Source organism: Talpa occidentalis, unplaced genomic scaffold (assembly GCF_014898055.3).
Source record: "Talpa occidentalis isolate TD23 unplaced genomic scaffold, MPIMG_talOcc4v2.1, whole genome shotgun sequence".
Classification (NCBI taxonomy): Eukaryota; Metazoa; Chordata; class Mammalia; order Eulipotyphla; family Talpidae; genus Talpa; species Talpa occidentalis.
In genome coordinates, this window is record NW_026555331.1 from 100,687,402 (window position 1) to 100,711,404 (window position 24,003).

At 34.8% G+C, this 24,003-nt stretch overlaps 1 protein-coding gene across 5 annotated transcripts in view; it reads right to left on the minus strand.

Moving 5' to 3' along the window:
* HYCC1 (hyccin PI4KA lipid kinase complex subunit 1) overlaps positions 1-24,003 on the minus strand; it is an 85,386-nt gene that overhangs the window by 12,461 nt on the left and 48,922 nt on the right. Inside the window, exons 9-13 of one of the 5 annotated variants that reach the window (XR_008550764.1) lie at positions 22,399-22,486; positions 20,642-20,801; positions 13,329-13,580; positions 8,624-8,705; positions 7,720-7,802 (exon numbers count right to left, since the gene is read on the minus strand). Coding sequence is in view for 3 of the 5 variants with exons in the window: in XM_037509037.2 (XP_037364934.1) it covers positions 13,006-13,580; positions 20,642-20,801; positions 22,399-22,486 (823 nt within the window). In the remaining 2 variants the exon portion in view is untranslated. The other 4 variants (XR_008550763.1, XM_037509052.2, XM_037509037.2 and 1 more) reach the window with 4 other exon arrangements.

Below are 24,003 nucleotides of genomic sequence, written 5' to 3' on the forward strand. Positions count from 1 at the left end.
GTTTTTAATACCAGATACTCTCTGATAATTAGTCTTGAAGTTTTAAAACTTTAGCAATGTCCAGCAAGATATTTAATTGATCCCCAAAATAATTCATATGGAGCAATCATTTTTTGTTCACAAGTCTACATTAAAGTACAATTTCTGTGAAATGTGTCTAATCCTACTCCTGTATCTTTGCAATGTGTTCTAACTAAGAATGAAGACAAAAACATTCTTATCAACAGAAAAGCTATGGCTGTTAGGACCGTCATATAGAAATCCAAAATCACTCAAAAGGTCAAATCTCAAAAGAAGTTACTTCTTATTAGTCCATATATAATAGGTCTATACAAGCTAGAAACTGTAGGATTCTGTACATTCTAATCAAACATGACCTTTGGACATCTTTGGGTATCATAAAAAATATCAATAAAGATTTTCAATAGGCATTTTAATTGTAGGCTATTCTCATGGCTGAGAATAGATGACACCATGTCCACCAATGTATTCAAAAACTCAAGGAGCTACACACCCATATTGAATGGTATAGCCAAAAAGTCAAAAGGATTTTCCCCAAACACTATGAAACATAGTTCTATGTAGACTCTTCCACAACTGGCCATAGATTGTTCTATAATACATTCAATTTTAGAGTATAGAGATTCTAGAAAAAAAATCTAAACCATGTCTCAAAGTACATATGGGTTACCATAGACCACTGGACACCCTCCGCCCTTTATTCCCAAACTCAACTGTCTTCCCTCTTTAGTAGCCTCAATTCTGTAGTCATATTTCTAGGGTTTTTATTTGTTTTGTCTTGCCAGTTCTTTTGTTTCTATATATTCCACATGAGTGAAATCATCTGGTATTTGTCTTTCTCCTTCTAACTTATTCCTCTTATCATAAGCCCCTTCAGTTCCACCCCTGTTGTTCCAAATGGCAAGAATTCATCTCTTTATTTATTTATTTATTTATTTATTTATTTAGATTTATTTATTTATTGATTGATTGATACATACAAGCACTGGGTACAGTCAGAAGCGCGGGAGGGAGAGAGAATTCACCAGAGCCAGAGCGGGGAGCAGAGCAGGCAGAAGGACCGAAGTACACCGCTGAGGGGAGCAGCGGGCGGCAGGAGAGGTCTGCGCGCCATGTGGGACCCTCCTCCCGAGGCCGGGGAGCAGCCGTGGATTGAACCAGCGCCGCAGAGACTGCCGGCAGCTTCCCAACCCAGCGCCCAACCGCTGCGCCACCGGGGAGGCCCCATCTCTTTTTTTAAATAGCTGAGTGAGATTCCATGTCATTCATATATATATATATATATATATATATATATATACACACACACACACCCCACATCTTCTTAATCCACTCCTCTGTTATTGGGCCTTTAAGTTGATCCCATAACTTGGCTATTGTAAATAGTGGTGCAATGAATATCAGAGTACATATAGCCTTTTGAATTAGCATTTTTATATTTATAGATATCTGGGAGTAGACTTGCTAAGTCACATGGTATGGCTATTTTTAATATTTTGAGGAACCTCCTCATTGTTTTCCATGGGACAGAATCCCTCTATACTTCAACTAACAATGTAAGAAGGTTGCTTTTTCTCCACACCCTCACCAGCACTTGTGATTTTCATCATTTTGATTCTCGCTGGAGTAAGGTGGTATCTTGTTGTGATTTTGATTTGCATTTCCCTGATGATAAATGATGTTGAATATTTATTCATGTACTGGTTAGCCAACTGTCTTTTTTGGAGAAGTGTCTAACTCTTCTGCCCATTTTTTAAATTGGGTTCATTGTTTTCTTTTTGTTGAATTGTATGAGTTCTTTGTAGACTTGGAATATTAACTACTTGTTGGAAGTGTGATGTAGAAATGTTTCTTCCCATTTAGTAGGGTGTCTTTTTGTTTTAATGACAGCTTCTTTCACTGTACAGAAGCTTTTCAATTTGATGTAATCCTGCTTAGTTTTGCTTTTGTTTTCCTTGACATTGGAGTTGAATCCCCTAAGACTGAAGCAATGTGTATTTTGCATGTGTTTTCTTCTATGTATTTTATGGCTTCTGATTTTACATCTAAGTCTTTAATTCATTTTTGAGTTAATTTTCGTGTGAGTGCAAGAGAGTGGTCCAGTTTTCCCAGCACCATTTTTCAAAGACACTTTCCTTTCTCCATTGTATACTTTTGGCTCCTTTGTCACAGATTAGGTGTCCATATATGTGGGTTTATTTCTCTGCTCTCCATTCTATTGGTCTGTGTGTCTATTTTTATTCCAATACTATGCAGTTTTTTTTATTTATTTTATTTATTTGTTTGTTTGTTTGTTTATACAAGCACTGGGCACAGTCAGAAGTGCGGGAGGGTGAGAAAATTCACCAGAGCCAGAGCGGGGAACAGAACAGGCAGAAGGACCGAAGTACACTGCTGAGGGGAGCAGCGGGCAGCAGGAGAGGTCTGCGCGCCATGTGGGACCCTCCTCCGGTGGCCGGGGAGCAGCCGGGGATCGAACCGGCGCTGCAGAGGCCGCGGGCAGCATCGCAACCCAGCGTTCAACCGCTGCGCCACCGGGGAGGCCCTACTATGCAGTTTTGATTACTATCAAAACAGCTCCTACTTGTGTCTCTTACTCCAGAACAACCCCCAGGTTTTTCTTTACATATTCCTCCTGTTCCATGTAATGTGAATGTCCTTGGAGTCCACCCTGTTAAAGCATGTATTAATCTCTACTGTCCAAGGGATATGTCAATCCCACTCCTGAACAGTGTTCCTCTTACTTGCTGCTACAAAAGTGGCAGTTGGTGGGAACCAGTCCCTGTTGTTGCCTGTGCTGAAGCCTGTTTCATATGTGCCCTTGGCAGAGTCTGCTCCACTGTTTGCTAGGGTCTACCAGGTCTGGACTGCTTCAAGTTCTTGCCCTGGTGCTCACTGGGATCTTTGCTGGGGTTTGCTGTGGTGAGGTTGCTTCCAGGCTCAGTCCTAGGGCTCACTGGGGTCTGCTGGGGCCTACTACATCTGGGCCACTTATCAGTTCCACTATAATGCCTGTGGGCTAGCAGGGCTCACCTCACATAACTTGGCTAGCCAGTAGGCCCATTCCACTGCATACTTGGGGGCCCCTCCTTTGGATGTTGCTCCTACTGTGTGCTATAATTCTGTGTTTTCCTTTCAGGAGTTATTGACTTTGTCCTACTTCACTCTGGTGGTGAGAATATGGTGGAAGTGAGCCCAGCATTTTCACTCTGCTGCCATCTTGCCACTCTCCTCAAATTGATTTTTTTTTTTTCAATATATAACCATAAAACTTGATTTTTAAAAAACGAATTCTGGTTCTCATGCAATTTTCCATCTTGACTCATTATCAATGCTATTTTTATTTCTATCTCTAACACCAATAACTGAATCACCTTTGAATCTGGTCTTATTGCCTTTTCCTCATAGTTCTGTTTTTTGACTGGGTTTATATATATTTTTTACTTAATACTAGATATTGTACGTGATGCATTGTGCAGTCTCTGGATGATATCTTTGATATCTCCATTACAGAACAGGATCTCTCTATTCCCTGGCAGGAAGATAAGAGTAATGGCAGGTAGATCACATTAATCCAAAAATAATCCAGTTGACTTGAAAACTTGAAACTAGTTAGCAATTTTTATAAAGTTTATTATTTACTCTGATTTCTCCTCTTCCTAGAGTGTAACTCTTAGTACACACCCTATAATCTTTAATTCTACACACCTTAGGGTGTGTACTAAGGTCTCTCCTTCTTAATGGGCCCTGCAATCCAAATTTTGCCTCATACATATGTGTATATATATATATGTGAAGTACCTCTGCTTTGACTTTCTGTTGTTTCCCTTTTTTTTAATTTTTCCTCTCTAAGCAGTGCAAGAATTTAGCTAATACTCAAGGCAGAAAGCCAGATGAATATCAGGCTCACTTCTCTTAAGTATCTTAGGTTTTCCAGGTGCTGGTTGGTTTGATGATCCTAAATATTTTTGTCTCTCCAGACTTATTTAGTCGTCATAGTCTCTTTACTTTTCTGATTTCTAGTAGTAACTTTGTTCCTGAACTTTCCATTCAGATTGTGTCAAAAAACTGGCAAATTCCATAAAGAATAAGTAGCTGCAGGTGTTTTTCACTTCTCTGGTTACCTTCTGTGGTGAGAGTCCCCAAGACAACCCTCAAGTTCAGTAATTCAGGAGGGCTACATGACTCAGCATACAGTCATATTCATGGGTATAATTTATAACAGCAAAACAATAGGTGCAAAATCAGCAAAGGGAAAATATGCATAGAATGAATTTAGAGAATACTTTCTCCAATGGAATCAAACCAGATGTGCTTAATTCTTTCAGGATTGATGTGCGACATAAGTGAAATACGTGGCCTTAGAGATTTACTGCACAGGGTTTGTATTGGGAACAGGTCATACAGGCACCTTATGGTTAGCATACTGCTTGTATCAACAGTTAACACCTAGTAGCCTACTTTATCAGTTTGGGAATAGGGGGAATATTGCTGTAAACGAAGTTGCCAGATGTTGGACAAAGACCAAGCTTGCAGCAGGACTTTCCCAGGATAGTGTCTCAGGCCAGCTATGTTAGCTCTTTTCTGCAAGTTCTCCCTGGGATTCTGGCTTCTATTTGATTAAAACTTCTATGGCTTCAGTGATTTTAAACAATTTTATCCAATGTCACTAGTTCTCAATGTGTTGCTCTGCTGTAGAAGCACCTGGTTATTTTTCTTCTCTGCTAGACATTAATTTGAAAAAAATTATAACATTTGAAACTTAAGATAATGGATTTTCTGTTCTTCTATGGGATATTCATTACCAGACATCTAAGCGATCACTTTATCTCAATTTTGGAAACCTGGGTGATTTGAGACTGTGTTGAATTCCTGGTATATGATGTGCAGAGCGGGGGGGATGTACCTTTAATTTGCTCTTATTTCCATGGTATAGCTTTTGTGGGTCTCAAACCCAAGACTTGGAGCTTTCCAAGACTGACCCATAACTTGGCAGACACTAGTATCCAATTTTTCTCCTTCCAGTATCTTGGAAGTAGTAAAAAAGTACTGCTTATCCCCTTAAAGATTTCTTTTAGAATTAGCCAATCCATCCAGGTAAAAAGTGACCCAAATACTGAAATTGTCTCTTTAGAAGATCATATTTTTAAAAAATTTCATACAGATTACTTAGTTGTCCATAGAATTTTCATGTTAATTACCTATTCTGCCATTACTGGAAGTAGTATTTCCTTTCTACTTTACTTCTTACACTGTAAAAGAAGTTGCTTAGATGTAATGTTTTGATAATGAATAGGGCGCTTAGCATGTACACAGAAGCATGGCATACAGGAAAGGCAAATATAAACCTAGATTCAAAGTGTCTATTCCATGAGGACAAAAGCTGCCTCTCCATGAGAAAAGAGATTTGGTACTTAGTGAGTATTTAGTCACTCTAGGGCATGATATCAAGCATTGGTCACTGCTCCTGGTAGATTGGTTTTTTAGTTGTAACAGTAATCAGGCTAGTCCTGAAAAAAAAATTCCCATATTGTTGAAATCTATGAATAGCATTTTGGCTGAAAGAAGAGAGAAAAATCATTAAGATAAATGCACTTTGCAAGCTTTCATTAGGTAATAATGGATACAAAAGTAAAATAAACTTGCAGTTTCTATTTTAAAAAGCCAGTTAGGCAAGAAGTGAGAATTTGTAGTGTTGAAGTTATATCTTTCCTACTTTATTTTCTGATTAAGCTAGATATTACTCATGTGCAAAAATAAGAAAGAAATTTCAAACACCAGCCCAGAAAAGTCTTCCTATCATTCATTACTCCAAGTAAAAAGAAACAAGATGTATCATAATTTACTTTTTAAAGAATCTTTATGCAGGGCCTCCCCAGTGGCGCAGTGGTTGAGCTCTGGGTTGCAAAGCTGCCCACAGCCTCTGCAGCACCGGTTTGATCCCTGGTCACCAGGTGAGGGTCCCACATGGTGCGCAGACTCTCCTGCCGCCCGCTGCACCCCTCAGCAGTGTATTTCATCAGTCTGTCTGCTCTGCTCCCTGCTCTGCCTCTGGTGAATTCTCTTACCCTCCCGTGCTTCTGACTGTACCCAGTGCTTGTATAAATAAATAAATAAATAAATAAATAAATAAATCTTTTTTTTTAAAAAAGAATCTTTATGCAGCTACAGCTTGAAGAATCAAAGCAGTGAAGTTATACGTGCTTCAGCTTCATTTCTTTCAGATATACATTAGAAAATCAAACAAGTTTGGGAGACTTCTGAATGACAAAAAAGCACTCCAGTATCTTTTATATTGCCACCCATTTCCTGATTGGATTCTATTTTGTAAAACAAATCTTTTTTTCTCTATCATGCATTAGGTATTTAACATCCATAGAGTACTGGATTTCTGAGAGGGACAGATTAGTAAAACGATAATCATAGTACAATGTAATAAGGATTATGTCAGAACACCATGAATGTGAACCAAGTACACGGGGGTCAAGAAGCTCTAGAGGAAATCTTTGATGAACCCAAAAACTCACTAAAGATATATCAGTATGCTACATTTATAATTTTGGCTTACACTCTTTGAACAGGAAGAGACAAACAGACCTAAAGACATCAATGTCAATGCAGCTTAGGAAAGAATATGCCACACCTATGTTAACATAACTTAGTTATTTATTCCAGGAAACCTTGGCAAAACTATAAACAAAACAAAATCAATCTCTAATTTGTTGTTCACATAAGGAAATTCCTATAGGAGGGAAACAATACCAGCTTACCTGGGCAAGCACCTGTCTTATCAAATTACAGTTTACTTACCATGACTCTTGTTTGCTGTGTCTACCAATCCTAAATGATTTCATTAACCTTGCCAAATGCATTCAGTTCCCTGTCTTGACAGACCTATCTTTTGAGCACAGGTTCTAAAGTTCTACAAACACCTTATTTTCTAGTTCTGAGACACAGCTAAACATATCAAGGTGACTTTCTTATTGCAGTAAGTTTTAGTACTTATTTTTGTTTTATTAAGGGTCATCTGATGATATCAAAAAACATATGGATCTACATTTTTAAAAAATTAAGATTGATCTGCACTGTTTTTAACGGCTACATCATATTCTACTGTATGCATGTAATTCACCCATTCCTCCATTAAGGGTCATTGAGATTGCTTTTTTCTTTTTTGCTATTATAAGCATTGCTGCAATGAATACCTTGCATGCTTTTGTTTATACATTTGTACTAAAATTTCTGTAGAATAGAGAATTGACACAGAAGAGTAAGATTGCTAGGTCAGAAAATATGTGCACTTTAAAATTTGATAGATCCTGCTGGATTACCGACCAACTTAGTTGTACCAATTTACAGTCTTTGCCAAAGGCTTGAGACTAATGATTTACCCACACTTGTAACAATAGTAGGAATCTTTTTAATCTTTATCAGTTAGGTTAAAAAAAATCTTATTTTAATTTGCATTTTACCATGTTTTAGACAGCAGAAAAACCACTATTCAGTTTACCACTAAAACATAATTAACTAAAGTTCTACAAAATGTTAATTATTTTCGGAAAACCTTTAACTTAAAACTATAAAACAGATAGGATGGATGAAATTCAAATATATGTTCACTACTCAGTATTTACTTAGCATTTTCTTTTACCAAGTGTTATCAAAGTGAGAGTCATAAAACCTGTGTTCAAGGCCTACCTTTGCCACCCAGAAGCTACGTGACCTTGGACAAGTCTCCTGCCCTCTTGAGAGCTTCCATTTCCTCTTTTGTAAAATAAAGGCTAAATGAAATTATAATTTGAATGACAAAATTAGCTATTACTACTACAATTACAATGCAAGGAAATTACAGAATCACTAGAATTATTTATAAAATTCATTCTTAATAATTATAAAATACTTATATTGGTATTGTCAAAGTCAGATTCTATTAGGTGAGTCGATAATTTCTTGGGACTACTGAAGCCACTAGAAAAGTGCATACTTCATAGGGGTAACATCCTGCTCACTAAATCACTGCTTGGGTTCTCTACAAGTGCTCCCCCAATAATAGTTTAGGAAATGTTAGTTCTTACATGAAGTGGATTTATTCAAATATGTAATCAACTACATATCGGACACTTTTTAAAGTTTCTAAGAGGGTTTTGTTTCTAAGCACACACAGTAATGTAATTCAACTAACACCAGAGATTTCCTAGAGCCAAAAAATAAAATTCTAAAACTTTGCTGAACTAGAGATCCTATCTGGAGATCTTATCTTTGATTCTTTTCTGAAACTAATAGCAACCTACGCTCCCCATTCATTATATGTCTTAATACCACCCATGTACAAAATCCTATGCTAGGTACTAGGGGTATATAATCTCTGAAATCAAGAGCTAAAGACTCAAAGTTAAAAGGGCAAAGCATTGTTATCTAAGATTGCCTGTGCTTCTGGTATAACAATCTGGTATAACATCACCCATGGAGCTAATCTTCTATTGGATGTTCACTAATGGACCTGTCACACTTCTCATCATTAGGCCATGTAAAACATAAAGCCAGGAATGAGAAGTCATTGTCCTATAACTTACTCCCCAAAGCTCTCAATAGCTCAACTCACCTAAGTCTTCCTCCTTTACTTTCTTCCTCCACATCATGACTTTTGAAAATTTTTATGACGCATTTTTAATGAGTAAAATGATCTGGAAAAAACATTTTTTCAGTTTTTATTTCAATAAAACAAAGGGCAACACTGCTGTATAAAGTATTGCATATGGAGAACATTTACACAAATATACAAAACTTCAAAAAACTAAACTCCAGTTTATTTCCACAGCCTTAAAAATGTAGAGAACACATAAAAATATCCAAAGTCATAGTTTGTTCTTTAGGAATGTAAACTCTAGGAATTCAATTAGAATTAAGCATATTTACTATGATTAGTATCACTACATAATTAGAAGAGAAGAGATACACAATAAACTTCACATGAGAAAGGAACAGTATGTGAAACAGCATCTTGTGTGTACTAGTAGAATCTTCTTATCAAGACTGGTACTCTAGAACTCTACTATCAAAAAAAAAAAATTTCCAAAATGTTCACTGCTAGTCTCTCTAGACATGCACAAGTTACAAAACACAGAATAAAACAAATTTATGCTCACTGATGAAGAATTTAATAATATTAAACACTAATGTGACTAACTCAAAGTATTCAGTACACTTTTACAAAGAAACAAATCTAAAAGTACAATTTCATGCTAATTAAAGGAGTAGAGAGTTTTTTTCATCCAAAACCTGGGAAGATATTATGATACACTGATTTCTATCTACAGTGCTTAATTTAAGTACTCATCAAATTATCCTTCCTTTAAATGGTTTTTAAAAAAATAATTTTTCAGTAACATTATTTAATATATATATTTCCTTGATGTGCTTCCCTTTGATAAAGTATAGATTTATTGTTCCTAAAGATTCACGTTAAACAGCCATATTATAGATATTTGGTTAAAATTATGGTCTCAGAGCACATTTTTCTTTATAATTTAAGCTTTCACACATTAATTTTGTTGTTCCAAAATAGCCAAACTCCCTTAAAACTGGGATCATTTTTATCTATTTTGGTTTAAAATATATTTTTCTTTAACTCAACTTTTATTTTTAAATGAATAATGTTCATTGAGTAGTTGCTTCATTATTGAAATGAGCAATGAAAATTTCAAATCAATTTTGTCATTCATCACTTAAGAACTGAAAATTTCTACTTTCAAGTCTACAGAGCTGCCTTAAAACAGTTCCACAGTGGTGTACAGGGGATTTCAGTTTGCTCACTTGTCTAGTCTACTTTGTTTCTCACCCTACTTGTAATTTAAAAGGCAAATTCTGAGTCCCTGTTTCACTAGTAAACCCCAGGTAGTTGGTACTTCAAGAGTGAGAGGTTGGGTAATTACAAAAATCATTAGAGGTTTAAAATATGGAATGGATCTGCTCAGATCCTCTGGGTCATGGGGTACAAGGCCCAAAATTTGTACAGAATCATTCTTGTGATAAAAGCTATTATTCTAGATATACAAAAGATCAGTGACCAAATGGTCAATTCAACATTTTCATGGAAATTTGACTTACAAAAGTCATTCAAACTTTCAAATTTAGAAAGGTGAGTAGGAAGAGAGTAACAGGGATAATAACAATTGTTAACATAGCATAATCCAATATTTAAAATTGCTATAAATTTTTTTCAAATGTATAACCCTCATTTGAAATAGTATCAAAGGTCATATAAAAAGAATTTTACTGTCAACATAACTCCACACTCCAGAAAATTAACTGGTGCTTATTACTTGGAGCAAAAGTTCAGAACCACTCCACTGGTTCTGAGTAAACCTTCAGAGATTTTTAATAATTACACATGTAGTTTTTTTTGTGCATTCTATAAGAGGATGATAACCCGTTTATACTTAAAAGTAGGTATCTACTGCCCTGATGCATTATGATTATAATAAAATACAAAATGTTACATCTTTATTGTAAAAGTAGATGAGAATCATTAATATTTTTAAATTAGAGAACTTATGAGGCCAGGTGTTAATGTTATTAAAAATTAATTACCTGCAAAAAACAAAACTATATTGATCTAGTTAGCTAAAATATTTGATCTTGGGATGTGAGAGCACTGAGAACTCTAAATATGAGATAAGTGATTTGCTTTGCAGTTTGATACTCTCTTCTAAAACTTTAACATGTATAAAAATCACTTTAAGATCTTGTAAAAGTGCAGAGTCTATTTCACTTACCATAATCCTCAATAAAAAAAAAATAGAATCTAATTCAGTAGCTCCAGGATACTCTGCATTTTTAACAAGATGCCAGGTGATGCCAATGCTACTTGCTCGTCCTCAGACCACACAAATAGCAAAGATCTAGAGTAATACCAAAATGAGGTTCCATAATAGTGGCTGAATATTAAAATCTGATCTTTCTTTTGTTCCAGATAATGTTTCCTCAAAATAATTCTACAAGATTTCTTAATCACCTTAATTTGCTTAAAATGCCAGTCTTTTAAATTAGTTCTTAAGACTATTAACGCTGTTAGGAGCTGTGGAGAAATTCTTTTAAAAAATTACAAAAGAATCACATGAAATTCACAGTGGCATTTTACAATTATTTTAAACTGTACAGAGGATACCTATTAAGTAAAAACAATATCAATTTTCATTTTCTGTTTGCCTTAAGTGTTTGGATTTTTTTTTTTTACTAAATTTATGTCAATTAATCTTATATTTGTATTACTGAAAGTAAAATAATCAAATTAATATATGTTAAAAATTATATTCAGGGTTCATGAATGAAAACAGTTCAGACTTTTTGGAATATTTGATTTAAAAGGATAGCCAAAGTAGTTATGGTAAAAACTGCATTCATAGTCAAGTGCTTTGGCACTCTTCAAGACAAACAAACTTTTCATATACTTGACCTCTGCATAACCTGTACAAGAGGAAATTAGCAAATTCTGTGTGACCACAGCTAGGGACTAGGAATAAGAAAACCAATGTGTACAAATAATGAAAGAGAGCAGGGAGATGGTTCCCTAAGCCTTCCTCCCCAGTCAACTTACTCTCCTCCTCAGCCCTACATTCTCCCTTGTACGTTGGATTATTACTTAAGTATACTTAAAGTATACTTGATTTACCAGAAACCTCAATCATGGCTGAAATGACCACCAACAACAATCACCAAACTTTCACATCTATCTAGGTCACAGTTTCCTATAGCTACAGATTTTTTTTAAGCCAGATTGCCTTTTTTTATTTTTATTTTTTGGGTGGGGACAACTACATTGATTATTATTTCTATTATAATAATTTCTTTTGAAATAGACCTGTTCACAAAGAAACCCATTCATTCTTTTCATATTTTATAATTTCAAATTAAAGAACTTGAACATAAGTAACCAAAATTAGTTAATATATAAATGCCCTTTGTCCATATATCAAGTTTTTATTTTCTTTCATGACATTTTAAAGATGAAAAATTTACCTAATTTCCTTCATTTGCAGACAAACAATTCAATAGTACATAGTTGTTTCTGGCATCTTGAAAGTTATGTTGCAAGATTTACAGTGATTTCCAGGAAGTCTTCAATGACATGTGCTCTGAATTATAGGAATCCAGATTAACTAGGATTTTCGAAGTCCAGCAGCAGAATAAGTTAACTGTATGGCCTACTACATCTTAGGAAGTGAAAGAATTTTTACTTGCTAAATCCAGATCAAACACTTTGAAACAACAAACCTACTTGCAGTTTTTGATTTTTGATATAAAAATGTTCCAAAGTTAACATCCTCTACCCATCCCCTGAAATCATCAAACAGTCTAGCTACTGAGTTAACAGGCATTTTCCAGCACCTTATATACACTGTTTTAATCTTAAAGATGATCCGGCTACAAACATTATTAACAAGCACTTTTCATACACATCATTTTTGTTTTTTCCGCTAGCCTGTTTTTCAGACTGACTTGCTGAACAGCCAGCTTAGAATTCCTGGAATTGTACCTCTGCCTCATCCTTTAAAAAATAGTTCCCATACATGGAGATTCCCTTTTACAGATTCCCTGCTGTAGGGCAAACCTACAGCTACCAAAATAGGAGTTATTAAACACACACACACACACACAAACCCACCTCACAACCTCACATGAGATGTCACCAGTCTGATCAGGGAACCTGCCAAAATGTATTTTCACTCTGACAATCTTAGGGCAAGAGCAACAAATAAGAAAAAAAGACTCAAATCAAGGGAGAAAAAACAACCACGAAATAACAAAACATTATGTCAACTAACTGCAACCTAGAGATTACTCCCTTCATAAAGTCAACGTAGGCTTCAGAATTTAAGACACAGGGCTCCTGTCAGGAACAGGAATGCAAGACCCTGCACACTTTCATAAAGAAGCAAAGTCGTATTCCCGGATTCACCAGTTAGGTGAGAGAACTATTACAAATTAATCTGTGGACAGGGTAATGCTAATACTAGGAGGTCTCTGCTGACCTGATTGATGCTTCATTGGAAGTTCAGTCCTTTCAGAAACATAAATAAGCTTTTCTTCTTGGAGACTACAAGCGGAAAACCTGTTGGCATCTGTCCCAGTCCCACAGCCAATAGCAGGTGATGGGTTATGTGGGACTGTGACACCACTGACTTGTTCAAAGGATTTACTAAATACGGTTGCAGCGGTCTTAGCCAAACCATGGCTACTAGGCTTAGGAAGGGACTGGCTGGTTGTTAATGTAAGTCTCTTCAAAGAGAGAAGCTCAAGATTCTCACTTTGGGCTCTTTGGGTTTGTTTTCGACCAAAATGATCTTTGCAAAATTCCCCTGAAGTTTCTTTTTCTTTTCCTCCAATTTTGCTTCCTCCTGAACGTCTCTGAGTCTTTCCTACACTTGTCTTGTTACTAGAATTGTGACTACTGTTTGATAAACCAGACTGGCTGGTACTAGACGCAGCCCTGGAATAAAATCCCTCGTCAACTTCAGATATCTCCATCAGTTCTTCTTGACCTGTTAATTCTGCATTTCCTAAACAAAGAAATAACAAAGATGAATTAACATTATTTTAAGCAATTTTTTAGTGATTAATACCAAATCAGTTATACTTTAAGCAAATTAAACTTTAGCATAATTACATAAAGCAACAGATTACAGACCAAAATCAAAGTCTAAATCAAAACATTCTAAAATGCAAAAATAGTTCACTGTAATTAAATAGCATTAATTTTGAGTAAATTAAACAAAAAGCATGCCAACCACATCCCACTGTGTTTTTAGAAAGAGATCTCTACTATTCATGCAAAAGATCAGAAACAATTAGGAAAAGTACCACACAGTTAAACTAGGGATAACCTCTCCCCTAGTATAGCAAGCCAGTACAAAATCAAAACTCTTACCAAGGAACTTTAAAAAAAATAGCCACTAAAATACTTTAAAGGTTTTTAGAAGTTTGCATTTTACATTGTAGATTATTCTACTAAAATAAAAAAAATTATAGCTTGCAAGTTCAAACTTTTTATTCATATACATTAACCTTCATATCAAAGAAGACAAAAATACAGAAATGAAAAAATATATATTTGAGTTCCACGCATAAGCAGAAATTATTTTGGAAGTAATTTTCTGCCTCAGTTTTCATAACAATTTACTCAAAGACAATATAGGTATGACCATTCCAAAGAGCATTAAGAATCATCGAGAAATTCTGGTGCATAATTCATGCATTTTGATTATTAGATAACATGCAAAATTTTTGTGACTGTGTAACTGTTGCTTAAAACATGCAGCAGTGTCCCTTTGCCAGGAGATACCTTGGAGTGCGACTATATAGTGCTCTGCTAAAACTGCACTCTGCCAGGTGAGTTTATTCCATCCTCCATCATTTTTCTTACAGATTTTTGCCTCCTGATCTCTGGCAAGACTTTGCTCTCAGTTCTAGGATCTGTGGCTGTTTCCTGCACACCCTGTATATGCTGAGCATCAATATCGCCTAGTGTTCTGCCTTTTTCCCCATTCCCGGTTCTTTCTCCGGCCACATTTGTGACACTAATCTCAGGAATGACAAGGATGCCCAATTCAGTAGTATCATTATTGTTGTCAGGTTGCTCTAGAATTGAAGATGATAAGACAAAATGATGGCTGAAAACAAAACAAAATAAAAATGCAAAACAAGAAAAACAAAAGACCCAAACAAAAATTGGATGACTGGATGTTATGAACTAAGCCAAATATTTGCACTGTAAAAAGTTCCAAATTTACAATACTCTTACAGCTCTGGGAGACAACAGGGTCATATTTTAATTTTAAATGACAATGAAAAAACTCACAACGCATCAATTCATGTTCTGCATTTCTTCACATACATTTTGACATGGACGATGAGGCAGAAATTTTTTACAAAACAAAATAAATCTCCATTATTTTTAAGATAAGACTGTGACCATCTAAACTTATGTCAAGTCTTAGCCAAATGACCAAGGAAGTACAGCCAAAACTCTAGCTCTTAGCAACATGTGGAACCAAGTCACTTAGAAATTCCCCTGTACACACTTAAAATTGCATTTTTTTTAAATTAGATTACACTGAGAAAGACTTACTAAGTCATGATACTGGAAAAATGCTTATTCATTTATGATATCAAAGTTAGTAATACTACAGATAATGTTTTTGTCTCACACATCAATTGTCTATTAGTAAATATTAATATAGCTGTGATATAATTAAGTAGTCTATTCTGTCAGATTCATACTTATTCCACAAATACAGGCTGGCTTGTAACAGTTCATTACCACACTAGAGCAAAACAGGTTTGGAAAAACAAGTTGGCTCTTGGTTCCTTATTCTGAAAATTATATTGTAAAAGAAATGAAGGAATTAAATTCCTTAGGAGTTAATACTTATAGACATTTGATTCTGACTTAAATCACAAAGCATGGCTTATTTAAAACTGTCAAGAAAATATCTGTAATGGGAAAAATAACATGAATATATTATGATTCAGTAACGAAACAAACAGCTCAAAACAACATAAGACTCTAAAAATAGTACATACTCAAAATATATAGACCACATACTTACAAATGTTTCTCATAACAGGATTATCTGACTTTCCCTAATAATTCTAAAAACCATGAAACAATAAAGGTAATAAAAGATTGGGGCCAGAGCCTCAAATTTTCCTGTGAATCCCAAACTTTGCGACACTTGGTATAACCACGGTTTCTTTAAGAACTACTGATGAGTGACTCTAACCCTAGACAATCTGATTTAATTAGTATGAGATCTGATCGGGCATTGGGATTTTTTTTAAGTTCTCAGGTGACTAATGTGCAGCAAATATGGAAATCACTACTTTATTCTAATTATTTCAGATTTTAAAAACGGGGAACAAAAGTTATTATGAATGCCTTAGCTACCCCTTACCCTGCAGCAATATTAGTTCTGGAGATCCTCAAATCCTTGTGTTGCCCTGGGCTCATGGACCAATGTGTTGGTATAATCACTTCCCATTTACTTAGTACTTCATGAATTTTTGACTGAAAGTTCTCTAAATGATTTTTTTTTTCCTAGCTAGAACAAGGCAGGTAGTATCACACTGCCATTTGTGGCTGCACCCTGATAATGGTTTCATGAGACTAAAACATTCCAGTCATGCTGTTGCCCATGGCTGACAGCTGTCTTCAAAGCCAGGACAAGTAAAATCTTACTGAGGTAAATGCCAGAGGCCACTGCAACTAAGAGTAAAACCACCAAAGCACTGCTGAGTGACAACCAAGACTTGTCTGTTTACAGTGCAGAGCAGTTCTCACAAAAAAATCTTTTAAAGGGACCATCAGTCCAAAAAAATTAAAAGAGAGAGAGAGAGATAACAAAGGCAATGAATATTAAAATTTAAGTTTTAGTAGATACACATAGAGATGGCTAACAATAAAAAACAATACTACTTATATTAACAGGCACAAAATAATTTTGTGAAAGCATTCACATGTTATTCAATTATATCTCAAAACAGCATTTGGTGAGCTTCTTCTGAAGTAGGCAATTTGATTTTCATTTATAGAAAAGGAAACTAAAGTTCAGAAAGAGCTACCCAGCTATTCAGTGGAGGATCAGAATGATACAATCTTTTGGCTTCAAATGTCCATTCTAATTATAAATCTATATCTCCAACTCATGAAAGTCAATTAGATTTAAATATCCTCTGATAACCTCTAATGGAGTTTAACTTGTTTAGTGAAAATTTAGAATTTTGCAAGAAAAATGAAAAATAGACTAAAAGGATATAAAGCAACACCGGGAAAATGAATTGCTAATCTTATTTACTGGGACAGTGGTACAAATCCATAATCCAAGAAACAATGGTATTCATTTTCTTAATTATGAAATTAAATGGTAACTACACAAATGAGATCATGACTCTTTGATAATTATATTATCACTCATAAATGGTTAAAATGGCAGATCTCAAAAAACTGCTTATTTAAGTAGATCCATCAAAAGCATGTAATTCTGGGGCCTCCCTGGTAGCGCAGCGGTAGAGCGCTGGGTTGCGAAGCTGCCCGTCGGCCTCTGCGGCGCCGGTTCGATCCCCGGCTGCTCCCCGGCCACCAGAGGAGGGTCCCACATGGCGCGCAGACCTCTCCTGCCGCCCACTGCTCCCCTCAGTAGTGTGCTTCAGTCCTTCTGCCTGTTCTGCTCCCTGCTCTGGCTCTGGTGAATTCTCTCACCCTCCCGCGCTTCTGACTGTACCCAGTGCATGTATAAACAAAAAAAAAAAACAAACAAACAAACAAATAAATAAATAAAAACATGCCTCTATTAAAAAAAAATTAAAAAAAAAAAAAGCATGTAATTCTGGACAGAGCTAGAAAGAACAGAAACAATTCTCAGGAAAACTACACAATAGAGATAATTTTGTAACCCAAACAAACATCTGTTACATGATCTCATGTTTTATCATCTTTCCAACTTCTTCCTTTGTATAATTCTGAGACCCAATCCACCGACAGACACATTCATACTGATCTTTCTGCTCCTTAGGTCTGGAATGCTCTTGCCCACAAACTACATGGTTCACCACCTTACTTCTTTCTTTCATGTCAATATTCTCCATATTTCATATACCTTCTTCTCTACTTTATTTTTTTCTTAGCACTTAATTACTCTTTAGCCTAAAATTATTTATTTATCTGTCTATTGGATTTAAGTTCCAAGAAGGAGGGATTTTTGTCTGGTCACTACTATATATCCAGTACCTGAGAAAGTAGATGGTATATAGCATTTTTGCAAACAATAAATATTTGTTTAATGAGTTGAATGAATCTCTTATTATGAGATGAAATTATTATAATAAATAAAGGTGAAAAGACATGCAAAAGACATAAGAAAGGTAAGCTGAGAATGTCTTACTTGACTTAATAAGACGAAAAAATAATATACAGCTTATGCTAGTAAGAATTATTAGATGGCAGAAAAAAAACAGAAATGGGTTCTCTTTTTGGAAAAGTGAAATAGTACTTAAATGTAGGTTTGTAGAAATTTTTAGTAATATCCAAAAGATTTTTTTAATCTCTAGCTTTCTTATGTTTGTCAGAGAATAATATAAATATCCAAGAAAGAAGTTAATTTCCTTTTTATAAATCCCTTTTAAAATATATATTAGAAGATGCTTTAAGGGAATATAAGTACATTAGAAAATGTTTAAAAGCTCAGAACTTAAAAATCTATGCAAAAAGTGTCACATTGTTCTATAACTATAAAACAATACTTACATTTGACTTCAAATAATTCAAAAAGTTCACAAAAAAAGATCCAAAGGGAAACTTCTCAGAATATTTTATTTTTATAACCACTATTAATAGATAACCTCCTCTCCATATACAGAAATGAAGAGAGTTAAAAAATACTTTTAATAGACATTTCCAAACTGGCTCTCAAAGGCACTCAAATAATTTCTCCCTAAAAATTCCTTCTGGCTTAATGGGAAAAAAAGTGAAACAAATTGTAAATATTAAAAATGATCATGTTAAGTAGTGATTTTTCTCAAATGTAATTTTATAATCCTAAATATCTAATCCATTATAACATTCATGAAACTCTTTATCCTAACTTTTGCTCTTATATTTTAGAGTTGACCTATACAAATAGTGATAATTTTAAGAAAAAAACAACTTATTAGTTCATAGGATTTATACCACTCTATACACAGACTACTTTATGAGTTTAAAGGATTCTCATTATAACACAAAGCACTTACAAAATTATTGGCAAAAATAATAACATAAGATGAAGCTTTAAAAAATAATCTTAAATATCTACATCATAAAATATCTGATATTATGAAAAGTATTTTAGAGTAAACCTCAAAAGAAAATTCTTTACAACTATAAGGCATAAATATTTTAAATGTCATAGAATACCTGAATAACTTCATACCCTTTAATCTAGACATTTTATGTTTATAATTAATTTTATTCACTGGAAGAAAAATATCTATATTGATTAAGCTATTCATTGCAGTGTTATCTATAATAGCAAAAAATTAGAAACAAATTATCATAGTCAGGAAATGGTTAAGTAAATAATGGAATATCAACTAAGTGTGGTATTATGTAGCCATTAAAATAACTGGAATTATAGAAGAACTTGGAAATATATTCAACAAAGTTAAGTGAATAAAGGCAAAATAGTGAAAAAAAGTAAAGTGCAAATATGAAAAATACATACACACATGGAAAAAACCTATAAAACAATAACTCTTTAAATACTGGGAACATAAGTGAGCATATGTCCTACCCAGTTTACTATCATTTGTTATACTGTTTTTCAATAAAACAAGAAAAGAAGATACAAGTTGCTCACACTTTACCATATTCAATTAAATGACTTTCTACTTTTAATCTAGCCCCATTCAATAATGTCATTTTCATTGAAGAAACTGAAGCATGTTTAGATTCTGACTGTATGCTTTAAATAGTAGCATAATTTGCACAAATGGTGAACATACTGCCTCTTTTACATATTCATAAAAAAATTATAAAAGTTGTCACACTACTTTAAAAATGAAAATGATCACTGGTTTAGCTGGAAGTTTTCATCATTGTTCTTTTTTGACATGCTAGCTACTATCTTCCCTGAATAGGAAAACTAGCAACTGTTCTCATCATCGACCTTCAGTTTCACCAGGTATAACTTTGTTCTTTCTTCATTTTTGAATTTCCTCTATAGAGACCACAGAGAAAACTAGAACCAAATATATCAAAAGGAACTACTATTTTCACTTCAGTTTTATAGAAAGAATGAACAATGACATTTGTTTTACCCCTAACATATTTGGTTGGGTAAAAAAGTGACTCCTGCTTCCCATTCTAATGGTTACCTTTGAGGAAGGTGATAATCATTATCACTTTTTTTTTTTTTCCTTACACTGATTCTTGCCACTACAACCCTTCTAGGTAGGAGAAAAGTTACACAAAGAATCAAGAAATCAAATTAAAATATAATAAATTATACGAGAAAGGGAAAAACATTGAGAAGGCCACTGAAATTTTGCTTCCATTAAAATTGCTAAATAATAATATGAGGAAGTCAAGAAGGTATATGAAAACAAAGAACCTTGGAATAAAAATTAACTTCCAGAAAATGGAAACACCTAGAGTTGCATTAGTGCTTTGCCAGGAAGTCCTGAAGAATATGTTAAAGTCCTTATTAGTTGTTCTACTTCAATATGCTAGTTTACAACCAAAGAGTTAGTTGAAATCTGAAACATTAAGGAATATATGCTAATAATTGTGACTAGAAACCCAAAAAGTATGAATAATTTTAAAATGATCTTTCCTACGCTCCCCTCTATTGAAACAAAATTTACAAATCGTACAATTTTAAAATAAATTGTTGCTTAAATATAAGGGACACCACTTTCCTGTCTGTCATGATAAATAATAAATTGGGAGTTAAAGGAGATCCAAAGACTTTTTGATCCATGCCACATGATACTTTTTACTAAAATTGGAAATTATAGCACTGTAAATGTAGAGAAAAATGTGACAGAATCAGTAATCCTCCAATTTGAAGAGTTGTCTATTTCTTACCGTGTCTTTTCCACCTATGACCTCTTATTGACATGCTGGTTACTGCATTTCTTGAAATTCTAGAGGCAGTTGGTGTGATTTCAACTTGAATGCACCTTGTACCCTCCTTACTAGATTTCATGGCACCATGAGGCAATGAAGCCTTTATTGCATTAGCAACCTAAAGAGAAAACATATAGCTTAAAACTGAAAATTAACAGACATGCATACTCTTAGATAAAACAAGATGCTAATTTTAACGGGTTTTTTAAAAGATTACTTTCTCCAAGGCATTTCATAAGATAACACCTAAGTTCTCTAGAATATGGAGTAAGAGCTCAGAAGGAAACTTACATAATTAGTATAATGTCATTGAGTTCCAAAATATTTTAAAAAGAATTCCAAAATATAAACTTATATTTCTATTTTTTTTTTTTTTTTTTTAATAAATTTTATTGTTATATTCCCCATACAATTGCCGCCCCCCATTCTGACCCCAATCCCTCCCCTCCCGCCCCCGCCCCCCTAAAAGTGTCTCTGGTTCATAGTTTTTTGTTGATTTTTTCACTTTCTTATAGTTTTTCATTTTCCTGGTCCATTATTTAAGTTTTCTAGATTCCTGCTATGAGTGAGACCATCCGGTATTTTTCTTTTTCTTTTTGGCTTATTTCGCTGAGCATGATCCCTTCCAGCGCCATCCATGTTGCAGCAAATTGCATGTGTTTATCTTTTTTGAATGCTGAGTAATATTCCATGGTATATATGTACCACATCTTCTTGATCCAGTCATCTATTTTTGGGCATTTGGGTTGTTTCCAAAGCTTAGCTATTGTAAACAGTGCTGCTATAAACATAGGGGTGCAGGTGTTCTTTGGAATTGATGTTTCTGTGTCCTTTGGGTAAATACCTAGGAGTGGAATTGCTGGGTCATATGGAAGCTCTATGTTTAGTAGGTCCAGAAATCTCCACACAGCTTTCCACAGTGGTTGGACCAGTTTGCACTCCCACCAACAGTGCAGAAGAGTTCCTTTTTCTCCACACCCTCGCCAACATTTGTTGTTGCTAGTTTTTTTAATATGTGCCATTCTCACTGGTGTAAGATGGTATCTCATGGTAGTTTTGATTTGCATTTCCCTGATGACAAGTGATGTTGAACATTTTTTCATATGCCTGTTGGCCATTTGCATTTCCTCTTCAGAGAAGTTTCTTTTAAGCTCTTCTGCCCATTTTTTGACTGGATTATTTTCTTTGTTGTTGTTGAGTCTCATCAGCTCTTTGCAGATTTTTGTGATCAGTCCTTTATCATTAGTGTTGGGTGCAAAAATGTTCTCCCAGTTGGTGGGGTTTCTCTTTGTTTTTGTTATTGTCTCTTTTGCTGTGCAAAAGCTCTTTAATTTGATATAGTCCCAGCTGTTTATCTTTGCCTTCACTATCACTGCTTTGGGTGATGTGTCTGTAAAGATGTCTTTGATGTGCAAATCACGTAGTTAAACTTATATTTCTAAATGCCTAGTGCTAATTAATAAATGCAGCTCCAGCATGGTATAAAGAACATACAAAAAGTTATGTTTTTCAGGTATCTGGAAGTTAAACTAATGAAATTTTCAAATTTTGTTATATATACCTTTTCTAGTGTCAAATTTTCTAGTATAACAGAAGCATGAGTCACTGCATAGTAAAGACATACTAATGCACTATCAATGGCAACCTTTCAATTTCTAGTTCTTAATTGAGAAATTTTAAATTACAAAATTTATACAAACAAATAAGGCACCTACCAGTAATGGCTCTGGATATAATTCTAGCTGAGCTCTATATATGATATCATCCAATGCTTTTTGAGCTAGATCCCATTCTCCATTATAACTGTAAAATTAAATGAGTTAAATGAAGAAAGCACAATTACTGCTAATTAATTCTATATAATTAAAATATAAAAAGAAACTGCTTATGATTAGTGAGGAAATTAACAGATCATTTTAGCACTTTGCTTAGCTTCCTCCTTTCTTAAAAACATATTTTTAAATCTTTGAATTCCTTTCAATTGTATCTGGAAGACTATTAATAGCAAAGAAATTTTATACATGTACATTTCTTCTCTAAAGAACATGTCTATTTATAGAACAAAAAAAAAGCTAAGGCAATCTCAAAGCACTTTACATTTTCAAGGAAAGCAGAGCATAGTAAATTATATACCTTCGAATACTGTACAGAACACTTTATGGTCAAATTACTCTTTAACTCCCACAGTTTTTAATGAGAATCTACAACTAGTATGGCTTGTGGCATCCTAAATTGTTACTTCTTTGTATTTTGACAGTTATTTAGAACTACAAGGGATGTTTGTGGGAAATACCAGAGTGATACTGAGAGAAAAGGTGTGTGTGTGTATTAATTTACAAAGGTATGGTCAAACACTTCCTTAAAGTAAGCTAATGTTGAAAATGGACTGAGAAATAATGGCCTGATTATCTGCCAACAAAATAAAAAATGTGAATTACATCAAAATATCAAGTGAGCCCTCAAAACTGGAAAGAGCATTGTTCCTACCCGAAAAGCAAGATAGAGCCATGTAATGTACAAAATCATGGCTTTTCACAAATTTAGCAGAAGCTGAGGTCCCAGAGCACCCAAACAGCCTGAAATCTAAGGTTAGACTAGTGCCTCTAAAGAGACAGTACATCATGCAAGGGTCCAAAAGAATTCAGCTAAATGTTCTAATAAATTGCTAAAATGCAAACAGAGGGCTAATAATACAGTGCAGCATCACTGCGAGCAGATACAAACAGAGCTTGCAACCACTTACAAGTTCCTCTCCACAAACCTCCTTTGGCACCCACAAGAAAACTGGGGGCAAGGCAGGGGAACAGAAAAAGCTCCTCTTGTGAGGGCAGGCCTTTTAAATAAGAGTGGCCACTTGTGCAGAAAAGGCAAGAAGATCCAGCCAGATCCTTTTCTCATGTGAAACAAAAAGTTTTAAAGCTTCTAAAGAAAGAGCAGCAAACCATTCACCTTGAGGGCAGAGGTGAAGACTGAGTGGACTATTACTGTGAGGAAAAGAAAAAAAAATAAAATAAAAGACACTCTACCTATGGGAGACAATCAGGAAATTATCCCATACAGAGTCCACTAGAGGTCTTTTACCTTGGAACAGGACCACTGAGAAACTCACATCTCCACCCTTGCCTTCACACACCCCTTCCCCCTGAGGCAGGGACTTAGCACCTGCTCAGAACTGAGGAGGCTAGGCCAGCACAACAGAGAACACCACTCTCCCTCCTTCCAGTGCCCCTCCCGGCTACTGGCTCAACCAAGCTAGTACACATCTAGAAACAAGCACTCTCCTGTAACAGGAGGGGTGACAACATGGAGAGACTCTGGGT